The sequence below is a fragment of the Odocoileus virginianus genome, chromosome 4 (assembly GCF_023699985.2).
Source record: "Odocoileus virginianus isolate 20LAN1187 ecotype Illinois chromosome 4, Ovbor_1.2, whole genome shotgun sequence".
Classification (NCBI taxonomy): domain Eukaryota; kingdom Metazoa; phylum Chordata; class Mammalia; order Artiodactyla; family Cervidae; genus Odocoileus; species Odocoileus virginianus.
The window spans coordinates 13,389,974-13,413,240 of NC_069677.1; the positions used below are offsets into that span (position 1 = coordinate 13,389,974).

At 38.8% G+C, this 23,267-nt stretch overlaps 1 protein-coding gene across 2 annotated transcripts; it reads right to left on the reverse strand.

Annotated features, from left to right (window-relative positions):
• Nucleotides 1-994: 994 nt before the first annotated feature.
• On the reverse strand, nucleotides 995-19,791 carry DYNLT2B (dynein light chain Tctex-type 2B). 2 transcript variants are annotated; one of them, XM_020889649.2, is made up of 5 exons: nucleotides 19,516-19,787; nucleotides 17,385-17,518; nucleotides 12,576-12,645; nucleotides 9,011-9,074; nucleotides 995-1,141 (listed from the first exon to the last, which is right to left on the reverse strand). In XM_020889649.2, the coding sequence occupies exons 1-5, from the start codon at nucleotides 19,656-19,658 to the stop codon at nucleotides 1,094-1,096; spliced, it is 459 nt and encodes a 152-aa protein (XP_020745308.1). In that variant the 5' UTR covers nucleotides 19,659-19,787; the 3' UTR covers nucleotides 995-1,093. The 2 variants fall into 2 exon arrangements, with proteins under 2 accessions (XP_020745308.1, XP_070322276.1); XM_070466175.1 differs by lacking the exon at nucleotides 9,011-9,074 and having other exon boundaries at nucleotides 19,516-19,791.
• Between the last annotated feature and the right edge of the window lie 3,476 nt (nucleotides 19,792-23,267).

Sequence of the window (23,267 nt, forward strand, 5' to 3'; positions counted from 1 at the left end):
TCCCCTGGAGAAGGGAATGGCAACCCACTCCAGTATTCTTGCCTGGGCAATTCCATGGACAGAGGAGCCTGGTTGGCTACACTCCATGGGGTCGCACAGTGGACAGGACTGAGTGACTAACACTTTAACTTTCAACAAGGCAAGTAAATAGCCAATGTTACAGAATAAGTATGTAAAAGAACTTTTCCATGTATTTACTTATTTTTGTTTACACGCTTATCTTGAAAGCGGCTGAGAAGAAATATGGTGGGTAAGCAGCTGCTGAGGAGCTACCAGGGGAAAATAAAGGATTTATATTGTGACCCTTCCCTTTTGAGTTTCAAATCGTTATTTGAACAGGGCAGATAGACTAAGGTGCTTGAAATAAGGACAGTTAGCTGGAGAAGACATGTAAGGGGAAGATTACTACAAAGACAGTGGAAGTTGGGATAGTACCATCATAACCTCTGAGGGTCTTAAGGGAAGCTAATTTCATATACAGCCTAGAAACTCTTCAGTCATAACACTGGGCAAACACTGGGTAAAACAAATACAGGTTTAAACTAACAAGCTGTGGAAAGTGTAGAGTGGCAAGAGGAGTAAAAATACTAGGTGAACGATAGAGGCAATAATTTAAAATGCAGGAAAAAAACTTTATGCACAAGTAAGCTGATCTCAGAGTTAGTTATAGTGAAAAATTATAAATAATCAATCCCACAATAAGGACATGGCAAAAATAACCAATGGTGTATAGCCTAATGGAATTGCAACTATTAATGTATGCTAATGAAAATTATAATCAAAGGAAATGATATAAAAATTGTACACGACATAAGTGAAAAACCAGGTTACAAAACTGTATATATGATGTTTTTAACCCTGTAAGTAAAAAAACACTGGTTATGTTTGAACAACTGCATTATGGATTGTCCCTACTTTTTCCTATACCTTCTAAATGTAGTAACATGTTATAATGAAATTGAAACATTAAAATAAGACCTAAAACTCAACAGACTCAGTTGCCAAACTGTCCACTTTATTTTGTCAAGATATTTAACAATGTAAAAAAGTCCATATTTCTTCATAGTCGTATCTTTTTCCAGCTTTCAAAGATTCAATAGTAGAAACAGCCAAATGCCGCTACAACACAGAATAAACTGTCCTAAAAAAAAAAACAGAAACCAAACACAAATCCACTGTTAGTATTTCAGTTAGTACCAAAGGACAGCACAGATGTGAAATTAACATCATCTCAGATCTTTACCAGTTTTCAATCATGAAGACTCCTTTCTTCAAGAAACAGATTTTCCAGAGTATAGCTATAGATTTTCTTGCCTCAGGATAGCTACAAAGTTGCTAACTAAAAGGGTAGGATGGTTAATAGATTTTCTGAATGAAGAAACATAATGCAAGCTAATGTACTTTATGTAATATTTATTCTTAAAATAAGTATTCCCATTTTTCCTGATTTATCAAAGAAATAATATAATTAAAATTCTTTGAGTTTCTTTTTTTTTTTTTTTTAGTTTCTTAAAGTATATACCAAAGCCAAGCATATTATAGTATCACAGATAATGAAAATACAGCACCTTGTCATAAATTCTGGATAAGGACAAATGATGTCTGGTTGTTTGTTCTTAATTGATAAAATATATTTGTCCACATTTTAGCTCATAATCTCAAAATGTGCTTCATATCCTAATAAATTTGTTAAAACACATTTTAGGTACTTATTAGAGGTGTTCAACATGCCTCAGTACCTCCTAACCCATCAATCTCACCTCCAGCCTGGCAATGATGCAAGAAAATATGAGTTCAAGTACGTGATTATTAACTAAAAGCAAATTCTTCAGTTAGCCCAGTTTCCTGGCTCCTTGGGTGGGATTATTGTGTTCTAAAATAATGCTATCTGGCACCTAACTGCTGAACAACCATAGACAGGAGGACACTGGAACCCACCGAAAAAAAGGGACCCCACATCAAAAACAAAGAAGAAGCTGTAGAGATGAAATGGGAATCCGAGTTCTTGTTTCTGGAGCTGAAGAATGAACTTCATGAACATGCAAACACTCAGGGTAGCAAGCAAACAGGATTTACTAAAGAGAAGGAAAGTACAAAGCTCTTAGCATAGACACTGAGAGGTGGTAGAGAGTCACCCAAAGGTGGGAATTACAGCAGTATTTATATCCTTAATCTGTACATTTTTGGCTGGCTCCTGTCCTTAAAGGTCAAGATGCTTAACATCTTTATGGCTTCTCTTGATCCTTGGATTAATTTGCCACCATTTTTCATGCCCCCTTGTCATTTTACAATGGATCAGATGTATGGATTTAAGATTAATAATCATCAGTTGTGTTTCACAACAAACAAAGCTAGTGGAGGTGATGGAATTCCAGTTGAGTTATTTCAAATCCTAAAAGATGATGCTGTTAAAGTGCTGCACTCAATATGCCAGCAAGTTTGGAAAACTCAGCAGTGGCCACAGGACTGGACAAGGTCAGTTTTCATTCCCATCCCAGAGAAGAGCAATGCCAAAGAATGTTCAAACTACCACACAATTGCACTCATCTCACACGCTAGCAAAGTAATGCTCAAAATTCTCCAAGCCAGACTTCAATAGTTCATGAACCATGAACTTCCAGATGTTCAAGCTAGATTTAGAAAAGGCAGAGGAACCATATATCAAATTGCCAACATCTGTTGGATTGTAGGAAAAGCAAGAGAATTACAGAAAAACATCTATTTCTGCTTTATTGATTACACCAAAGCCTTTGACTGTGTGGATCACAGCAAACTGTGGAAAATTCTTAAAGAAATGGGAATACCAGATGTGACCTGCCTCCTGAGAAATCTGTATGCAGGTCAAGAAGCAACAGTTAGAACTGGACATAGAACAACAGACTGGTTCCAAATTGGGAAAGGAGTACTTCAAAGCAGTATATTATCACCCTGCTTATTTAACTTCTATGCAAATTACATCATGGGAAACGCTGGGCTGAATGAAGCACAAGCTGGAATCAAGACTGCTGGGAGAAATACCACTAACCACAGATATGCAGATGACACCACCCTTATGGCAGAAAGTGAAGAAGAACTAAAGAGCCTCTTGATGAAAGTGAAAGAGAAAAGTAAAAAAAGTTGGCTTAAAACTCAACATTCAGAAAACTAAGATCATGGCATCACTTCACGGCAAATAGATGGGGAAACAATAGAAACAGTGTGAGACTTTATTTTGAGTAGCTCCAAAATCACTGCAGATGATGACTGCAGCCATGAAATTAAAAGATGCTTGCTCCTTGGAAGAAAAACTATGACTATCCTAGACAGCATATTAAAAAGTAGAGACATTACTTTGCCAACAAAGGTCCATCTAGTCAAAGCTATGGTTCTTCCAGTGGTCATGTAGGGATGTGAGAGGTGGACTATAAAGAAAGCTGAATGCCAAAGAATCGATGCTTTTAAACTGAGGTGTTGGAGAAGATTCTCGAGAGTCTCTTGGACTGCAAGGAGATCCAACCAGTCCATCCTAAAGGAAATCAGTCCTGAATATTCATTGGAAGGACTGAGGCTGAACCTGAAACTCCAATACTTTGGCTACCTGATGCAAAGAACTGACTCACTGGAAAAGACCTTGTGCTGGCAAAGATTGAAGGCGGGAGGAGAAGGGGACGACAGAGGATGAGATGGTTGAATGGCGTGTCACCGACTCGATGGACATGAATTTGAGTAAACTCTGGGAGTTGGTGATGGACAGGGAGGCCTGGCATGCTGCGATTCATGGGGTCGCAAAGAGTCAGGACTGAGCAACTGAGCCACTGAACTGACTTTGATATATGGGCTTAAGGTTAATGATCCTCAGTTGTTTTTCCCTCAGGCTTATGGAGCAGAAGTTAGTTACTCCCATCCCTGGGTCTGAGTGCTGATAATTTAGCACAGCAAGCACACATTCCAGGAACTGGGAGAAAGGGTATAAATTTACACTAATGGAGCCAGATGTTTATGAAAACAAGACTGAGGTCTCAGAGTCCTACACTCACTGCCTAGCAATTTCTACCTCAGCTAGATGGTAGGAAGGGCACAATCATTATAAAATCAAATCCCATACTCACCAGGTAGGTGACTCACAAACTGGAGAACAATAATCCCCAAAAAATTCTCCCATTGTTGTCAAGGTTCTGAAGCCCAAGTCAGGCTTACCAGCTTTCAGATCCGACAAAGGAATTAGGAATCCCCAGGGAATTTGACCTCAAGGCCAGTGGCATCTTATTATAGGACTTCCGCAGGACTGGGGGAAACAGAGACACCAGTCTTGGAAGGCACAAACAAGATCTTATGTGCACCAAGACCCAAAGGAAAGGAGCAGTGACCCCATAGGAGACTTCTAGTGTTGGAGGGTCTCCTGTGGAGGCATGGGTTGGAAGAAGCTCACCACAGGGATGGGGGCACTGAAAGGAGCAGGCCAGGAAAGTCCCCCTTGGCATAAACCCTCTTGGAGCCATTAACCCTACCATAGAGCCCACAGACCAGGGCTGGGTTGCCTCAGGCCAAACAACTACTAGGGAGGGAGGGCAATCTCACCCTTCAGCAGATAATTGGATTAAAGCTTTACTGAGCAAGGCTCTGTCTCACCAGAGCAAGACTCAGTTTTTTCCACTGCCAGCCCCTCCCATCAGGGAGCTTACACAAACCTCTTTGCCTCTTCCATCAGAGGGCAGACAGAAGAAGCAGGAAGAACCACAGACCCACAGCAGTTCAAACAAAAACCACATTACATAAAGTTAATCAGGATGAAAAAGCAGAAAGTTTTGTCCTAGATAAAGGGACAAGATCAAAACCCAGAAAAACAACTAAATGAAGTGGACATAGCAACATTCCAGAAAAAGAATTCAGAATAATGATAGTCAAGATGATCCAGAATCTCAGGAAAACAATGGAGAAAATGCAAGAAATGTTTACCAAAGACCTAGAAGAACTAAAGAACAAACAAACAGAGATGAATAATATACTAGAAGGAACCAACAGCAGAATAACTGAGGCAGAAGAATAAATAAATGACTGGGAGAACAGAATGGTGGAAATCACTGCCACAGGACAAAATATAGAAAAAAGAATGAAAAGAAATGAAGACAGTCTAAGAGACCTCTGGGACAACAGTAAACTCACCAACATTCACATTACAGGGCTCCCAGAAGGAGAAGAGAGAGAAAAGGCCCTGAGAAAACATTTGAAGAGATAATAGCTGAAAACTTCCATAACATGGGAAAGGAAATAGTCAACCAGATCCAGAAAGCACAGAGTCCCAGGCAGGATAAACCCAAGGAGGAACACACCAAGACACAGTAATCAAACTGACAAAAATTAAAGACAAAGACAAAATAATAAAAGCAACAAAGGAAAAAGGACAAATAACATACAAGGGAACTCCAATTAGGCTATCAGCTGATTTCTCAGCAAAAACTCTACAAGCCAGAAGGGAATGGCACGATATATTTAAAGTGATGAAAGAGAAGAAACTACAACCAAGAAGACTCTACCCAGCAAGCCTCTCATCCAGATTTGATGGAGAAACCAAAAGCCTTCCAGCAAAAGTTAAGAGAATTCAGCACCACCAACTTTACAACAAACACTAAAGGAACTTCTCTAGGCAGGAAACACAGAGAAGGCAAAGACCTACAGAAAATAAACCTGAAACAGTTAAGAAAATGGTAATAGGATTAAATGCACTAACCAAAAGACATAGACTTGCTTGGCACATGAAAACATGTGCATGGATGTACTTCTACTTAACACATCTTTCTGCTTGACCCCCCCAAATTGTATGTAATTATTTTATATTGTTAGGTTAATCATGTTGCCATTATGGCTGGCTTTTAATTTTTGTCTGGCTACTGAGTGTAAAAACTGATAAACATCTTTTACTATTGTGTTTATGTAACTATTATTCACTTAATACCATTGTATCTTGATTGGTCAACAGGAAAATAACAGCACTCTATATCCTGTAATCACTTTTTAAAATCCAGATGCATATCAGAAACATCTTGGAATTTTTTAAAAAATACAAATGCCCAGGTATTGCTTTTTCTTTCTCCAGAGCTCCAAATATGTTTCTAATGAGCAGTAATGTTTAAAAACAATCGGACTATATGATTATCTTTATTTCTATCTAGTTTGTTTCACTTTTTCTATTTCATATTCAGCACTCCCGTTTCATTTAGTTTATGTTTACCAATTACTCCATTTCCTTTTTTCTTTTGATGTTCTTTCTCAAGCATAGTAGAAAAGTTTTCATATCATACAAATAATATGTGTAATATATATATTTTAGAAAACATGAATTTTTGCCTAACTAAAAAAATTATGATATTTGATTCCGCTTGTTTGACTTAGTATGAATAGAATGTTAGATTCCTAATTTAAATAAATAGATATGCAACAAGCAACAAAGGTTTACTGTATAGCACAGGGAACTATAGTCAATATCTTGTAATAACCTATAATGTCAAATAATTTAAAAAATCATATATGTGTATATGTGTATATGTATAACTGAATCACCCTGCTGTGCATCTGAAACATTATAAGTCAACCATACTTCAATAAAATATGTATTACTAAAATAAAATAAAATAGTACTGTCTGTGGTGAGGAGCACCTATTTTTGGTTTGTTTTAATTTCTAATCCCTTATGAATGATACTTTCATAAAATACAATAAAAATTATTAACTAAGAAAATGAAATGAAAAGAAACATACAAATACAACCTAAACTTCTTATTAATTAGATTCAATGAACATGAAATTACTCTGTCAAATTCCATGAGAGTTTTCTAAACTCTTACACATAACTTATGTACTTATCTTTTTAAAGACCTATACCAAACAATTCGTAGACTGGCATTGGTCTTATAGACCCCACCTTTGATTGGCACTGTTCTTCCAGTGCCACCCAGAGTTCTTCACAGGAATTGAGCCCTGGCTATCCACAGTAATCAGTTCAATAATATGCTTTCTCTCCCCTCTCTCATTTCCTCAACTCCTATTGGCCCTTCCTGGGATTTTCTCCCAAATAAAATACTTTAAGCACTGAAAAATGAAGCCTAAATAAACACTCAATAAACTGAACTAAAGATATAGTAGACTAAAGTCAGCAATCTAGACCAGGCTCTCAAAAATGACTTTTAGACACTTACCCCATTAATCCTATATTCTAAATCCAGATCCTGATCATCTTTACTAAGTAATAATAAATAACTAAAATTTTAAATTCCATATTGGCTAATATGAGTATTGTCTAGTCTCCATGGGTTTATAAGCTCTTGACCAGCTGAAAGCATGACTGTCTTATTCACCATTTTATTCCTAGCAATAAAGGAATTGAGTTATGAGTTATCCCCTACTTTTTTCTCTACTTTCTAAATGTAATAACAGATTATAAGAAAATCAAAACATTAAAATATAGAGCACATAATAGGAGCTCAGGATTATTTGTTGAATGAATGAATTGTATCATATAAGGACTCAGGGAAATATGCAGTTTTCAAAGAGCAAGGAAAACCCCCCACCTGGGTTTGACCCTTCCCCCAGAGAGCTGATATTTGAAGATCTGCATAGTACTTCCCACTGCCCTGATGGCTCAGACGGTAAAGAATCTACCTGCAATGCAGGAGACCTGGGTTCCAGGGTTCGATCCCCAGGTCAGGAAGAGCCCCTGTAGAAGGGAATGGCTACCCACACCAGTATTCTTGCCTGGAGAATTCCATGGATGAGAAGCCTGGAGGGCTACAGTCCATATGAGTCAGACACAACTGAGCAATTAACCCTTTCCCACTGTCCATCCTGTGATTCCCAGGTTAGTTGAGCATAAAATAATACTTTGGTAGGACCATAGAATTTTAGAGCTAAAAGGTACCTTAGGATCATCTGCACCAGCAGCTTCTATACCTGACAGTAAGATAATCATGTGGAGAACTTTTTTTAAAGATTCAGATTCCCTGATCCAACCCCTGGCTTATTTGATCAGAATTTATTAAGCAGAGTCCTGGCACCTATATTTTAAATAAGTTCCCCAAATTATTCTCAGTCACCCACAGCCAGTCTTTAGGAATATCTAGTACAGCTTTCTAATATTACTGATACAATCAGAGAAAAAGCTCAATGACTTACCTAAAGTCATTCAATTAGAAAGTTACAAAAAAAAAAAGTTACGGCACTAGAAATGGAACCTCTCTCCCAATTCACTCAACCTAGTTCTTCTCTTCTACTCTACTATACTTTAAGTCTGACTCTACTAACTCACAACCTGAGAGCATTTGGATAGAAGACAGGATCCTTTCTGGAAATAAACATAAAATAAAACATATGTGTTTTTTTTTTTATGCCCTTTGAGCCCTAAGAAAAACCATATGACCTTTCTCCTCATGAACACATGTTTAAAATATACGAAACATTCATGTCAATCACGTCCCAGTGTTTAAATGAAACTTCTTTATAAAAATTCTTCTGTACTTTTGCTTAGCTTTACTAAATAGCTTTAAGATAAAGTAATTAATTTTATTACTGAAAGAAAAATCACCTTTGCTCATGGAATCCCTGCCACCCAAATTTCTTTGCAGCTTAACAAACTGCTGTCTGTTAGCACCAAATAAGTAGTATGCGATTTCTACATTCAAACTTGTGAAGAGTTACATCATCAGTAGATATAAAAGTGTCCTTATCTATAAGCAGCACACAGGCTTCTGCTTTAGTAACACAAATGGACAGTAAAACTGTCTTATCTAGAAGTCGTCTCAGACAAATGTCCAAAACTAAAGTGTCCTCAGGAACTTCTCTGGCAGTTAGGTGGTTAAGATTCTACACTGCCAATGCAGGAGGCATGGGTTTAATCCCTGGTTGGGGAACTAAAATCCCACATGCTGTGAAGCCAAAATAAATAAACATAGTGTCCCCACAATTAACAAAAATTAAGGGATTTGATCTGGAATGCCCACGTGTCCTTAAGATAGGCAAAAAAGGTTTCCAATAGACTTACATTCATGAAAACATCATGAGTACAGTTGTCAGTGTCAGCATCCCAGAAACAGCGAGCAGACATGCTAAAAAGTCAAAGAGTAGAGAATTATCAACAATATAACAAAGATCTGAACCACATATACCTGCCATAAGCAAAAGTTTTCCATGATACATTATTACATATCAGTGCTTCCAAATCTTTTCAAAGAATGAGATGACATCTAGAAAATCATATTTGTATAGCAGAAGATCCTGGGTACACTAGAAGGGACTGGAGTCAGATGAGGCTGCTCGCAGCTGGAGGTAACAGGCCCAGGGGTCTAGCAGCCTCAGACTCTGACTGGCTGCCCAATGGCTGAAAAGGTAGATACCTTGAAGTCTTTGGTAGTCAGGGTAGAAAGCTCTGTTAAAGATTATTTCAGGTCAGTCTTTTAGAGGAAATAATACTTAGACTTATGGCTAATAAAATGGGCTCAATTCCTGCACAATAATATGAGAAAGTAAGTCTGGAAAGGACAAAATTATTTAGCCCAACCTGTTTAGGAACCAGAGATCAAACTGCCAATATCCACCGGATGATAAAAAAACAAGAGAGTTCCAGGAAAAAATCTATTTCTGCTTTATTGACTATGCAAAAGCCTTTGACTGTGTGGATCACAATAAACTGCAGAAAATTCTGAAAGAGATGGAATACCAGACCACCTGACCTGCCTCTTGAGAAAACTGTATGCAGGTCAGGAAGCAACAGTTAGAACTGGACATGGAACAACAGACTGGTTCCAAATAGGAAAAGGTGTACATCAAGGCTGTATGTTGTCACTCTGCTTATTTAACTTCTATGCAGAGTACATCATGAGAAACGCTGGGCTGGATGAGGCACAAGCTGGAATCAAGAGCCCGGAGAAATATCAATAACCTCAGATATGCAGATGACACCACCCTTATGGCAGAAAGTGAAGAAGAACTAAAGAGCCTCTTGATGAAAGTGAAAGAGGTGAGTGAAAACGTTGGCTTAAAGCTCAACATTCAGAAAACTAAGATCATGGCATCCAGTCCCATCACTTCATGGCAAATAGCCAGGGAAACAATGGAAACAGTGGGCTCCAAAATCACTGCAGATGGTGACTGCAGCCATGAAATTAAAAGACACTTGCTCCTTGGAAGAAAAGCTATCACCAACCTAGACAGCATATTAAAAAGTAGAGACATTACTTTGCCAACAAAGGTCCATCTAGTCAAAGCTATGGTTTTTCCAGTAGTCATGTATGGATGTGAGAGTTGGACTATAAAGAAAGTGAGTGCTGAAGAATTGATGGTTTTGAACTGTGGTGTTGGAGAAGACTCTTGAGAGTCCCTTGGACTGCAAGGAGATCCAACCAGTCCATCCTAAAGGAAATCAGTCCTGAATATTCATTGGAAAGACTGATGCTGAAGCTGAAACTCCAATACTTTGGCTACCTGATGGGAAGAACTGACTCATTGGAAAAGACCTTGATGCTGGCAAAGATTGAAGGCAGGAGGAGAAGGGGACGACAGAGGATGAGATGGTTGGATGGCATCACCGACTCAATGGGTATGAGTTTGAGTAAACTCCAGGAGTTTGTGATGGACAGGAAGGCCTGGCGTGCTGCAGTCCATGGGGTTGCAAAAAGTCAGACACAAATGAGTGACTAAACTGATCACTGTATAGGATCCTAGAGAAGAAATGTACAATTCTAAACTAGAATTCAATCTTCTAACTAATTCTATCCAGTATTATCTCTACAGGATGCTATGCTACCTCTAAATTCTAAAATTAGCCATTCTCTTCTCCCCAGTTAATGGATAAGAAAAAATGTCAGTCAAAATAAAAGTCTATTTGAAAATGGAAACAAATATGAAGAAGTATTAGATTACTAAATGAAATTATGGTATTTCTTAGTAATGAAATTCTGTGCAGCCATTAATGATTTTTTACAAAAAAAACTTTTAAGAACATGAAAAGTTATTCACAATATAATAAGTTTTAAAAAGTAATTTTAAAAAAAAGTAATTTTAAATGTTCTATTTTTTATTAAATGTATGTATATGATTCATCATTAACATTTATTAAACACTACTTTGTGCCTCATTGGTCTAAATGTTTTATATTAACTTACTTAATCCTATGAGATAGGTACTATTAATATACCCATTAATAAACAGGGAAACTGAGAAATTAATAAATTTGTCTAAAGTCATTTATAATATATAGTAAGTGACAAAGCTTGGCTTTGAACCTAGGCAGTTCAGCTTCAAGTCTGTAGAGAAAGATATACACATATCATACTATATTTATTCAATTTTAAAAGCCTTTTTTCCCTGAGTTTTACACAGAATAGCTCCCCCCAGCCTAATATTTCACACATTCTTTTTTTTTTTTCCATTTATTTTTATTAGTTGGAGGCTAATTACTTCACAACATTGCAGTGGGTTTTGTCATACATTGACATGAATCAGCCATGGAGTTACATGTATTCCCCATCCCGATCCCCCCTCCCACCTCCCTCTCCACCTGATTCCTCTGGGTCTTCCCAGTGCACCAGGCCCGAGCACTTGTCTCATGCATCCCACCTGGGCTGGTGATCTGTTTCACTTTAGATAATATACATGCTGTTCTCTCGAAACATCCCACCCTCGCCTTCTCCCACAGAGTCCAAAAGTCTGTTCTGTACATCTGTGTCTTTTTCTGTTTTGCATATAGGGTTATCGTTACCATCTTTCTAAATTCCATATATATGTGTTAGTATACTGTAATGGTCTTTATCTTTCTGGCTGACTTCACTCTGTATAATGGGCTCCATCTCATTAGAACTGATTCAAATGAATTCTTTTTAATGGCTGAGTAATATTCCATGGTGTATATGTACCACAGCTTCCTCATCCATTCGTCTGCTGATGGGCATCTAGGTTGCTTCCATGTCCTGGCTATGATAAACAGTTCTGTGATGAACACTGGGGTGCACGTGTCTCTTTCAGATCTGGTTTCCTCAGTGTGTATGCCCAGAAGTGGTATTGCTGGGTCATATGGCAGTTCTATCTCCAGTTTTTTAAGAAATCTCCACACTGTTCTCCATAGTGGCTGTACTAGTTTGCATTCCCACCAACAGTGTAAGAGGGTTCCCTTTTCTCCACACCCTCTCCAGCATTTATTGCTTGTAGACTTTTGGATAGCAGCCATCCTGGCTGGCGTGTAATGGTACCTCATTGTGGTTTTGATTTGCATTTCTCCCTCAGACAATTTTAAAGAAATTAATTTAGGAGAATGGCAGGACCAAGGCAACATATATATATAATCCTATACTATCTTAGGAGCATATATACATAAACTCTCAAAGGTTTATTAGCCTACAGATACTATGAAAAGTGAGTTACCCCATGGAACTTACCCAGACTGTCAACCTCACTGCTCAGTACCAGAATCTCTTTAGTTCACACATGCGTTTTATTACACTGTCCTTTCCTCACACCGTTGCAAAGACAGGATCTTACTGAACTGTCAAGAAGATGAATACCCAATAAGAAATTTATAAAAACAAAAACAAAAGGAAAAACCAACTACTCACAATACACCTTCTCCTCTCTGTTCTCCAATCACTACTTGTACCACCATTTTATATCGGTCAAATCCCATTTCTGGAAAGAAAAGCAAAAAAGAAAGTTATATATAAGCAAATATATGGCAAAATTACTTAATGAAGACAAATTTGCCTGATAACGAACACAAGCATTTGGTCTACACACTTAGTGAGTATGATTCTAAGTCTGGGAGTCAGAGAGATTTGAGGACAAATTCTAACAGTAAGCTTAATAAGTGTGTAACTTTAGACAAGTTATTTAACTTTTCCATTTAAGTCCCTCAACTGTTAAATGGGAGTATCACTACCTTCCTCCTGGAAGTGTTGTGAGGTTAGAAGAGACAAGATTCCTCCTGTCTCTACCCATTTCTCTTCCACAGCGGTCTCTCAATAGGTCTTTGCTTCCTTCCTTTCTCTCTTGCTCTAAGTCGGGTACTGAGCTAGGCCCTGGAGACACAGAAGTAAATAAGACATCCTTCTTGCCTTAACTCATAGTAGTTGGGAAGGCAAACACAGGAAATAAAATGAAAATGCCATAGAGTAGTAATTCAAAGAGTGGTATGTACAAGGTACATTAGGAACAGAGGACTGGGGCTGGGGTTCCTCCCTTTGACTGGGCAATGGGGAAGGAATGACCAGAAAAAGACTTCTTGGAGGATGTGATAAGTGAGCTGGGTCCTGAAAGATGAGTGAAATTTTATCAAATGAACAATGTCTCTTCATTCTATGGAGGGGCATAGCACATGCAAAGACATAGTGCATGGGATCTTTAGAAAACTACAAGCTGTTCAGTAAGATAGAAAAGAAACCAAAAGATTCTGGAGTATATGGAATGGCCAAGGATAACTTGGCTACTTCCCCCAAAACTATACTGCTAAAGCAGCAAAATCCTGAAAATTCTCTCCAACACCAAATTTTGGGGACAGAAAACTGAATGGGCATATTTATCTTCCCTCTTTTCTGACCAAAGAAAAATGGAAACAGTAAAATTTTTAAAAAAGGAAAAGTTAAATAGGCAAAATTGAGACAGAGCCATTTCTTTTTTTATGAAAGTAAAAGCTCCAGGATCATATGGTAAATTAGGCAAATAATCTGAACACTTACAGGTACTTTTCCATTGAAGGACATGAACTTAAAGTCATGTTACTTAACAAAGTCTCAGAAGGAGACAGAGCCCAAGTTATTTTTTAAAAACACTGCACACAGCTCAACTGAGCTTCCTCCTTCTCTATCCATTCCTCTTCCTCATTCTCTCATACCCATGCTTTAGAAATGTGGCTAGAATATTAAATGCCCAGAGCTTAAAACATAGTTCTGAAGGAAAAATAATACAGTCTTAGATACAGTGGGAGGAGGGTAAAAAAAAAAACAACCAATACCACATCAGAGCAAAAATGAAAAGAAGCTGAATGGTAATAAGGAAAAGGAAAACAGCAAAAATAAGCCAAAGAACTAGCAAGAAAAGAAATTTACTTTTTAAAAGACCAAAAAACTCAACCCAGGAGATAACATAAATCAAGGAACAAAGAGAAATTCCTCACAGCTGATTCATAATATAAGCTTACACATTCAATAAGAACTCAAATTACAAATTCAATAAAATAAGAACTCAATCAGATTACAAAACAACAGAAAGATGAAAAGGGAGAGTATAGGCCTAGGAAATAAACTGAATACCCATATCTATCAGTGCAGAACTAATCACTTAAAAATGGCAAGAGACAGGACAGACACAAATGAAAACTGAATTACTGACTTAAGATAATCAGAAGTATATGTCAAAGAAAAAGGAAGAGATTACAGCAAAGATAATAAATGTGGTAGACACAGGTGATTCAACACATCAATATCTGGTGTCCTGAAGAAGATAATCTAACAAATGGAGCTGGAAATGTACAAGAAAAAAAAAAGATACAAGAAAATTTCTCCAATATGGAAAGAATAAAATCCACAGATTAACAGACATAAAATGCTCAATATCAAACCATACTCTAGAAAAGCTATTGAGCATCAAGGTTAAGGACAGGATTCTTTCTGCAGAGAACATCAGACTGGCCTAGGATTTCTCCATGGTAACATTTAATGCAAGAAGACAGTGAAGCAATTATCTATAAGATTCTCAAAAAAATTAACTCAAAATATTATATTCATCCAAACCAAAATATATTTTGGTTTAAAGGCATTCTCAAACATGAAAGAATCTAGGAAATAAAGCATTTCTGAGCCTTTCCTGAAAAACCTTACAACAAAATTTTATTAGGTAAGAAATGAACCAGAAAAAAGAACACAGTGATGGAAATAGCATGGTGAAGGGACTATTTAAATGCAGAATAGGGAGGTGGGAGGGGGGTTCAGGATGGGGAACACATGTAAATCCATGGCTGATTCATGTCAATGTATGGCAAAAACCACTACAATATTGTAAAGTGATTAGCCTCCAACTAATAAAAATAATTGGGGAAAAAATAAATACAGAATAAATGCTACAATGTTATGGGAAATAGTCTACAGTATATCATTGCTTTTAAAGTATTTATCCATACATATACATAAAAATAGGAAAAGGAGTACATCAAGGCTGTATATTGTCACCCTGCTTATTTAACTTATATGCAGAGGATACCATGAGAAACGCTGGGCTGGATGAAGCACAAGCTGGAATCAAGAGTAGGGAGAAATATCAATAACCTCAGATATGCAGATGACACCACCCCTATGGCAGAAAGTGAAGAACTAAAGAGCCTCTTGATGAAAGTGAAAGAGAAGAGTAAAAATGTTGGCTTAAAGCTCAACATTCAGAAAACTAAGATCATGGCATCCGGTCCCATCACTTCATGGGAAATAAATGGGGAAACAGTGGCAGACTTTATTTTTTGAGGCTCCAAAATCACTGCAGATGGTGATTGCAGTCATGAAATTAAAAGACGCTTACTCCTTGGAAGGAAAGTTATGACTAACCTAGATAGCATATTAAAAAGCAGAGACATTACTTTGCCAACAAAGGTCTGTCTAGTCAAGGCTATGGTTTTTCCAGTGGTTATGTATGGATGTGAGAGTTGGACTGTGAAGAAAGCTGAGCGTCGAAAAATTGATGGTTTTGAACTGTGGTGTTGGAAAAGACTCTTGAGAATCCCTTGGACTGCAAGGAGATCCAACCAGTCCATCCTAAAGGATATCAGTCCTGGGTGTTCATTGGAAGGACTGATGCTGAGGCTGAAGCTCCAATACTCTGGCCACCTCATGCGAAGAGCTGACTCATTGGAAAAGACCCTGATGCTGGGAGGGATTGGGGGCAGGAGGAGAAGGGGACGACAGAGGATGAGATGGCTGGATGGCATCACCGACTCGATGGACACGAGTTTGAGTAAACTCAGGGAGCTGGTGATGGACAGGGAGGCCCGGCGTGCTGCGATTCATGGGGTCGCAAAGAGTCAGACACGACTGAGCAACTTAACTGAACTGAACTGATACATAGAAAAGGGGCTTCCCAGGTGGCTCAGTGGGTAACGAATATGACTGCAATGCAGGAGACCAGGGTTCAATAGCTGGGTCAGGAAGACATCCTGGAGGAGGAAATGGCAACCCACTCCAATATTCTTGCCTGGAGAATCTCATGGACAGAGATGCCTGGCAGGCTACAGTTCATGGGGTCACAAAGAGTCAGACACGACTGAAGCAACTAAGCATGCATGCATGCATGCATACATAGAAAAGAGGTCTGGTATGATGTTCATGTAATACTAACAATTCTTCATGGGTGTAGGCATTTGAAACAATCATTCTAATTTTAATTATCTTTCTACACTTTAACTTTTTAATAGCAAGCATGTATTTTTTACAATAATTTTAACAGAATTTCATTAAAAATCTGAAAACAATGCTAATATACTAACAGTTAATTTGGATGATGGAATAGAATTGCAATTTTCTTCTTTGTATTTTTTTATATTTCTAAAAATTAAGACACGTTACTAAAAATAAGAAAATATATCAAAGTATTAAATAAAAACTATCATGGTTAACAGGCTTTTACATAACTTTAAAAAACACATTATGTATATTTTCCAGGTTTATTACAATGAAAATGTATTACGATTACAAAGACATTTCTTCCCTCCAAAATAATTTTTTAAAAAGGGTAGGTAGGGAGTTTCCTGGTGGCCTAGTTATGATTCCAGGCTTTCACTGACATGGCCTGCATTCAATCCCCAGCTGGGGAACTAAGATTCCACAAGCCATGAGGTGCAGCCAAAATAAACAGTTTTTAAAGGGTAGACAGAAAGGACTTTTCAGATGGCATGACATTATTAACAAAAGAGAGTAAGAGAGATAGAAAGACAAAGAACAAGGAGGAAAAGCATGAGATCAGCCCTGCACGTGTAGAGTGAGGCAGGAGTGGAGAGCTGAGTAGGGCAAGTGGTTAAGGATTCGGCCAGAGAGATGGACTGAGGTCCATCTGGGAGGATATGATAAGAAGCTGAGGACTTGATATCTCAGCAGATATCAGAAGTTATGGAGGAAAGGAGCCTCTGTACTTTCTGATCTTTCTGCATACTGGGATTTCTTGGATAGCTGTTCAGTACAACTAGGTATTTCACACCTTTGCTCTTCCCACCATATGCAAAAACCTGCATGAGTGAAATTTACCAAATAATTGAGAAGACCAACACCAAAGAAAAATTTGTGTTTAACAGAATCCACAGCTAAGCTATGTCCCTTGTTTAAAAATAAAGGAGATAAATTGGTAAAATTGGATTTTGAAGGGAACAAGTCGTTTCCAATTACCATCACTATTACCTTTTAATTTATCTTTAATATTTTCTGATAAACGTTTTGTGAGCTGAGGCATTTCTTCTGGAGAGTATTCAGCATTGGCCAGTTCCTCCTTGAGTACAGCATGGATACAGTCTTTAACCACAGACGGTCTGAACCTAAATGAATCAGTTCAAAACATCTTATTGGTAACTCCAAAATCCTAAACTTAAAGTTGAACTTCACAGCGCAACTTCCTCCAGTTTTTTGTCATTACAATCATTCGATCCTTCTTTTTCATATTTTTATTATAAAAGTAATAAAAACAAATTAAGAAAACAAGTCATATTGCAAACTTACATCTCCAGCCTGGACCATGCCCCTAAACTTCAGACCACATATTCCCACCAGGACTCCATCCAGTTGACTAGGAGGCAACTCAGATTTAGTACATCCAATACTGAATGTATTGGATCATTTCTCTGATCATTTCATGTATTCTGATCATTTCTCACCAAAACTAGGTTATCTCAGTCAATGGTAACTCCATTCTTCCAGTTGCTCACGCCAAACACCCTGAAGTCAGTGTGGTTGCCTTTCTCAGAGCCCTCATCCCATTCATGAGCAAATCTTATCAATTCTACCTTCAAAATAACCTAAAATTCACTCACCAGTCAACTACCACCACCCTGCTCCAAGCTACCACTGCTTCTTTCCTGATTACCATGACCTCCTCACAAGTCTCTGTGTCTGCCTTTGCCCCCAAATCCTGTTCTCAACATAGTAACTACACTGGTGCTATTAAAATATGTGTCACATCATGACACTCCTCTGATTAAAATACCCAAATATTTTCCCCCTCACTCAGAGTAAAAGCAACATTCTGTGACTTGCAAGGTGCCATTCGATATACCCTAGCAAACTCTCTGACCTTGTTTTCTACTACTTTGCCCTTAGTTCTCTCCACTCAGGCCACACCAGCCTTCTGTATGTTCTTGGACCACACCAGACATGCAAACTTCAGCACTGCACTTGATGTTAACCTCTGTAAGAGGTTCAGTTCCTCTCTTTATATGCATACCTAGCTCCTTCACTTCTTTCAAGTCTTTATTCAAAAGTCTCTTTCCCTAGCCACCCTCTCTAAAACTTCAAACCACCGTCCTACTATATCACTTTATATATCTCCCTTCCAAGTACTTATTACTATCTGATACACTATATGGTTCACTTATGCAATTATCTTGTTTGTGGTCCAACCCAACTACAACACAAGCTCCATTGAGCAGAACCCACTCAAATATTCTCGCTTGGAGAATCCCATGGACAGAGGAGCCTGGCATGCTACAGTCCCATAGGGTTGCATAGACTTGGACACGACTGAGGTGACCTTTACACACACGCGCTACCCACCAGAAAATTGCTACATGAAATCTTTTTATCACATTATAAGTAACGTTCCTGGCTTCTAGTATTTACCAAGCTATTGATTTGGGAATTTAATTTCAAGTAACAGAGGAGGGGCTTTAGAAAGTCTTAATTTTTTTTTTAATCTTGGGAAAATGAAGTCATTGGATCCTACAACCCTGACCGTCCTCTACACAAGACTTTGTGCCTTAATTCCGGGAAGGTATCAGGGTGGCAGGCCAAAAGCCTCTGGATACTACTTGGGTAAGACTATAATATGAACATATACAGGTCTCGTGCAGAGGAGTAAGCGCATTCTGGGCACACTTATGCACACATGAACCCTCAAAACTGAAAGGTATTCAAAGCAAGCCGTTTGTTTTCTGCCATCTAACCATCTCAATTCCTCTGTGTCCACTTTTTGAAACTCCTAGAGTCAACTACCCCTTCTGCGCTACTCTAAGGGACTACCTCCGAGCGTTCTAACCCTGCAATCGCTGGTCCGGTCCTCTGCTGTTCCTGCAGCCGGAAGGCCAAGAAGAACAGCACCGCATCCTCTCCCGCCCAGTCCTACCTTCCCCGGTCACGCCTCTTCCTCCCTCTCTCAAGTTCCTCCGCCAACACCCGGGCTCCTCCCCTGCCCGCCCCTCCGCCTCTAGCCCCGCCCCCCGCCACCCCGCTCCTTCCTGACACTCTAGCTATTAGGCGAGCTCTGCCTGGGGCCGGCAGGAGTCTCGCGGGTCGCCTCCGCCACAACCCGTCTTCTACCCGCCTTTGCTGGAAAATGGGCCGCAGAATATAGGTATTCTCCGGCTCCCCAGCTTTGTTCTCAGTCTCAGGCAAGCCGTCAGCTGGAGCAAAGGACGCCCGCATAGAGAAGGACGTGTGCTTAGGGAAGGAGGCGGCGACCGACATAGCCTCAGCTTCTTGGTTCCGCGTTTTCCGCAAAGAAAGCTGAGTCGGTAGCTGCGGGCAGCTGGTAAGCCGTCTCCAGGGCTACAACGCCGCCTTTGACCCTGCGTGCAACAGTCCGCGCTCTGCGCCGTGGGACCCGCCCTTAGCGTGCTCGCACCGCCCTCCCCCTTGCGCCTGCGCATCGGATGCTAGACCAGAAGTGTGTGGGGGTACAGTGAGAATAACTTCGGCGAAGACTGGGCTCTTTTTGTCCGATTTACAAAACACTTCCACAGGCGTCGCAATCTTGGGAAGTGACACAGAGCCTGAGACCCGTAGAGGCCCAGGGATACACAGGTGGTATGCGGCAAGGAAAACCGAGCTGGAGCAGGGCAGGGTTAGCGGTTTCAGTGACAGATCTAATGCATTCCTGACTTTTTACATGTGAAAATACCTTTCGCCTCCTAGGCCTTTCTGAGTTAGAGAGTAATAATAAATAATAGGTCAGCTATAAAAAGTTACAGGGATTTGTTTTTTCCCTTGAGGAATATAGGTGACCTTCTGTTGCACGTTCTTAAATTGTTTTTACAAAAATCAGGATCTTACCAGATGGAAACCGCTGACCACAAGCACTAGACCATAGACTGCCTAGAGCCAGAGTTTTGATGATTGAGATTCCTGTAACTTTGCCCTGTTACCTCACCAAGAACCAGTCAGAAGAAGTTTCAGGAGCTGATCAATTACCCTGGGACCATCACCCGTAATGTTGCCCTGAAAGCCATTGGGGAATATGAATATTGTGAGCATAAGCTGTCCATTCTCCTTGCTTGTTGTTCTGCAGTAAATGCTGTAGTTTCCTTCACCACAGCCCAGCCAGTAGATTGGCATTCTGCTGTATTGACAGAAGGAAGCAGTTGCAAATAGAAACCATATGGCTCTCAAAGTCTGAAATATTAGCTGAGCCTTTACAGAAATTTTTTGCAGTGTCCTGCTTTAATCCATAACTGTCGACCTACAGATCCCCCAGCCTCACCAAAATGCTGCTCCAGGGCAAAAGTTAGGAAGGAGCAGACTTAGGATGCATTTTCTGCTTATGAGTGCACCAGTCCTGGTCCTGTTTTAGAAAGCTGTATTATCCTGTCAGCTTCAAAAACTAAGAGAAGAAGTTCCCCCAATACCATACTGACCAAAGGTCCCAAAATGGGAGATATGGAGGTCTTCTGCTTTCTGCATTTCACATTGAAGGAGCTGTGGCATCACAGGTCTCCACCCTCACCATCATGTGTCTCACCTCCATGCTTTTGAGCATTCTGTTTCCTCAGCTGAGAAAATGCTCCCTTCACTCTTTAACGGGCTAACAATTTCAAGAATCAGTTCAGACATGACTGAAGCCTTCCTTCATCTCTTGACAGATTGCCTCAATCTCTCATTACTCCTGGGTTGACCTGTAACATGGTCCTTACCATATGACATTCAAATTATTAGTCAATGTGTTTCCCTAACCTGACCATGAACTCTTCAAGGACAGGAACAGGCCCAAAGGCAAGGATCATGTCTCAGGCATAGAGCACACAGTGGTTACTCAGTATATACCACTTATTGAAATGCACTGAACACTGGTGGATTAGTCAGCTCAGGCCGCCATAACAAAATACCACAGACTGGGTGGCTTAAACAATGGAAATTAATTTTCCGGAGGCTAGAAATCCAAGATCAAGGTGCGAAGAAGGTTGATTTCTACTGAGACCTTTCTCCTTGTCTTGCAGATGGTTTACCTTCTGGCTGTGTCCTCACATGGCCTTTTCCTCTGTGCTCCCATGGAGAGACAGATCTGGTTTATCATCTACTTTCTTTTTTTCCCACATCTTTTTTTAGCATATACTAAATACTCAAAAATATTTAGTTCTATCTCTGGACTTCGTTTAGTGTACATCACTGTTTTAATTATTGTAGTTTTACATTAGCTTTTAATATCTAGTATAGTCCCACCTCATTGCCTTCTCCTTCAGAAGTTTCCTGGCTATCCTAGATTGTTCATTTTTCATGGGAACTTTAAAACCAGCTTATCTAATTCCATATCCTTTTCCACCAAATGTCATTGGTGACCTTATTAATCTTGTTAAATTTATAGATTAAAGGGCATTCATATTTTATGATGTTAAATCTTCCTATTGAAGTTCATGGTATACATTTATATGCAAGTTTGTGTCCTTCAGTAATATTTTAAAGTTTTCTTCAATAAATATTTCACATTCTTGGGAATTCTCTGGCGATCCAGTGGTTAGGACTCCTCACTTTCACTGTCAAGGGCCTAGGTTTTCTCCCTGGACAGGAAATGAGGTTCTCACAGCCACACTGTATGGTGCAGCCAAAGGGTAAGTAAAGAGAAACTAAAAGATAAAAAAGTGTTTCACATTCTTGTTATGTTGGTAGCAAAGTTTTTTTTTTCTTTTTGTTTTTAATATAAATGGGATTTCCCCATCTCCATGTCTGTTAACTGTTTGTTGTTTGTGTACATGAAGATTTTTCATTCTGTATATTTATTTTGTACCTATATGTATGAAATTCTTATTCTTTGTAATATAATTTGAGTGCTCCAGATGTGCCATCATATTATCCAAATATAATGAGAACTTCACCATCTTTCCTATTTTATATCTGTTAATTTCCCTTTGAATACTTGCTTGGGCTAATACCTCAAGAACCATATTAAATGATAATGATGATAGTGAGTATCATCTATTTAGAACTTTAGTGAGATTGCTTCTAGTATTCCTCCAGTAAGCATGATACTGACTTTTAAGTTGAGATAGTTATGTTGTATTATGATAAAGAGGGAGCTGTCTTCTCATTTTCTTGAGTTTTATTAAGAATGTATGTTGAGGGGCTTCCATGATGGTCCAGTGGTTAAGACTCTGTGTTCCCAATGCAGGGGGCCAGTGTTCGATCCCTGGTCAGTGAACTGCATCCTGCATGCCGCAGTTAAGAATATGCATGTTACAGCAAAGATCCTCAGGTTGTAGCTAAGACTCAGTGCAAATAAATTTTTTTTAATTAAGAAAAGAAAAGGGATGTAAAGAATGTATGTTGAATTTTATCAAATGCCTTTTCAGACTTTATGAAGAAAATCATTAGGATTTTTTCCTCCTTAAATCTATTGTTATAGGTGAATAAACTTTCTGAAGCTTAATCATGGTTTTATTCTGGAAATATACTACATTGTCATTTTTATAGTATTGACATATGACATTATGTTTGTTTCAAGTGTACAACATAATGATTTGATATTTGTATATATTGCAAAATGATCACCACAATAATTCTAGTTAACATTGGCACCATATATTAGTTACAAAAAATTTTTTAAAGATCTCTTCTCTTAGCAACTTTAAATATGCAATACATATTATTAGTAGTCACATGTCATACATTACATACCCATAACTTAACTATTTTATAATTAGAAGTTTGTACCTTTTTTTTTTTTTTTAGAAGTTTGTACCTTTTGACTCCCTTCATCCAGTTCTCTCACTCCCCAACCCTATGTCTGGCAACCACTTGTCTGTCATTGTATCTATAAACTTGGTTTGGTGGCTATTGTTTTAAATTCCATATATAAATGAGATCATA

Coding starts and splice junctions, on each gene's coding strand:
- DYNLT2B (XM_020889649.2), bottom strand. CDS start 19,658: ATGTCGGTCGCCGCCTCCTTCCCTAAGCACACGTCCTTCTCTATGCGG. Junction 9,075..12,575: donor CAGAGAGGAGAAGGTGTATT/GTGAGTAGTTGG, acceptor TTGACTTTTTAG/CATGTCTGCTCGCTGTTTCT. Junction 1,142..9,010: donor CTCATGATGTTTTCATGAAT/GTAAGTCTATTG, acceptor TTTTTTTTTTAG/GACAGTTTATTCTGTGTTGT.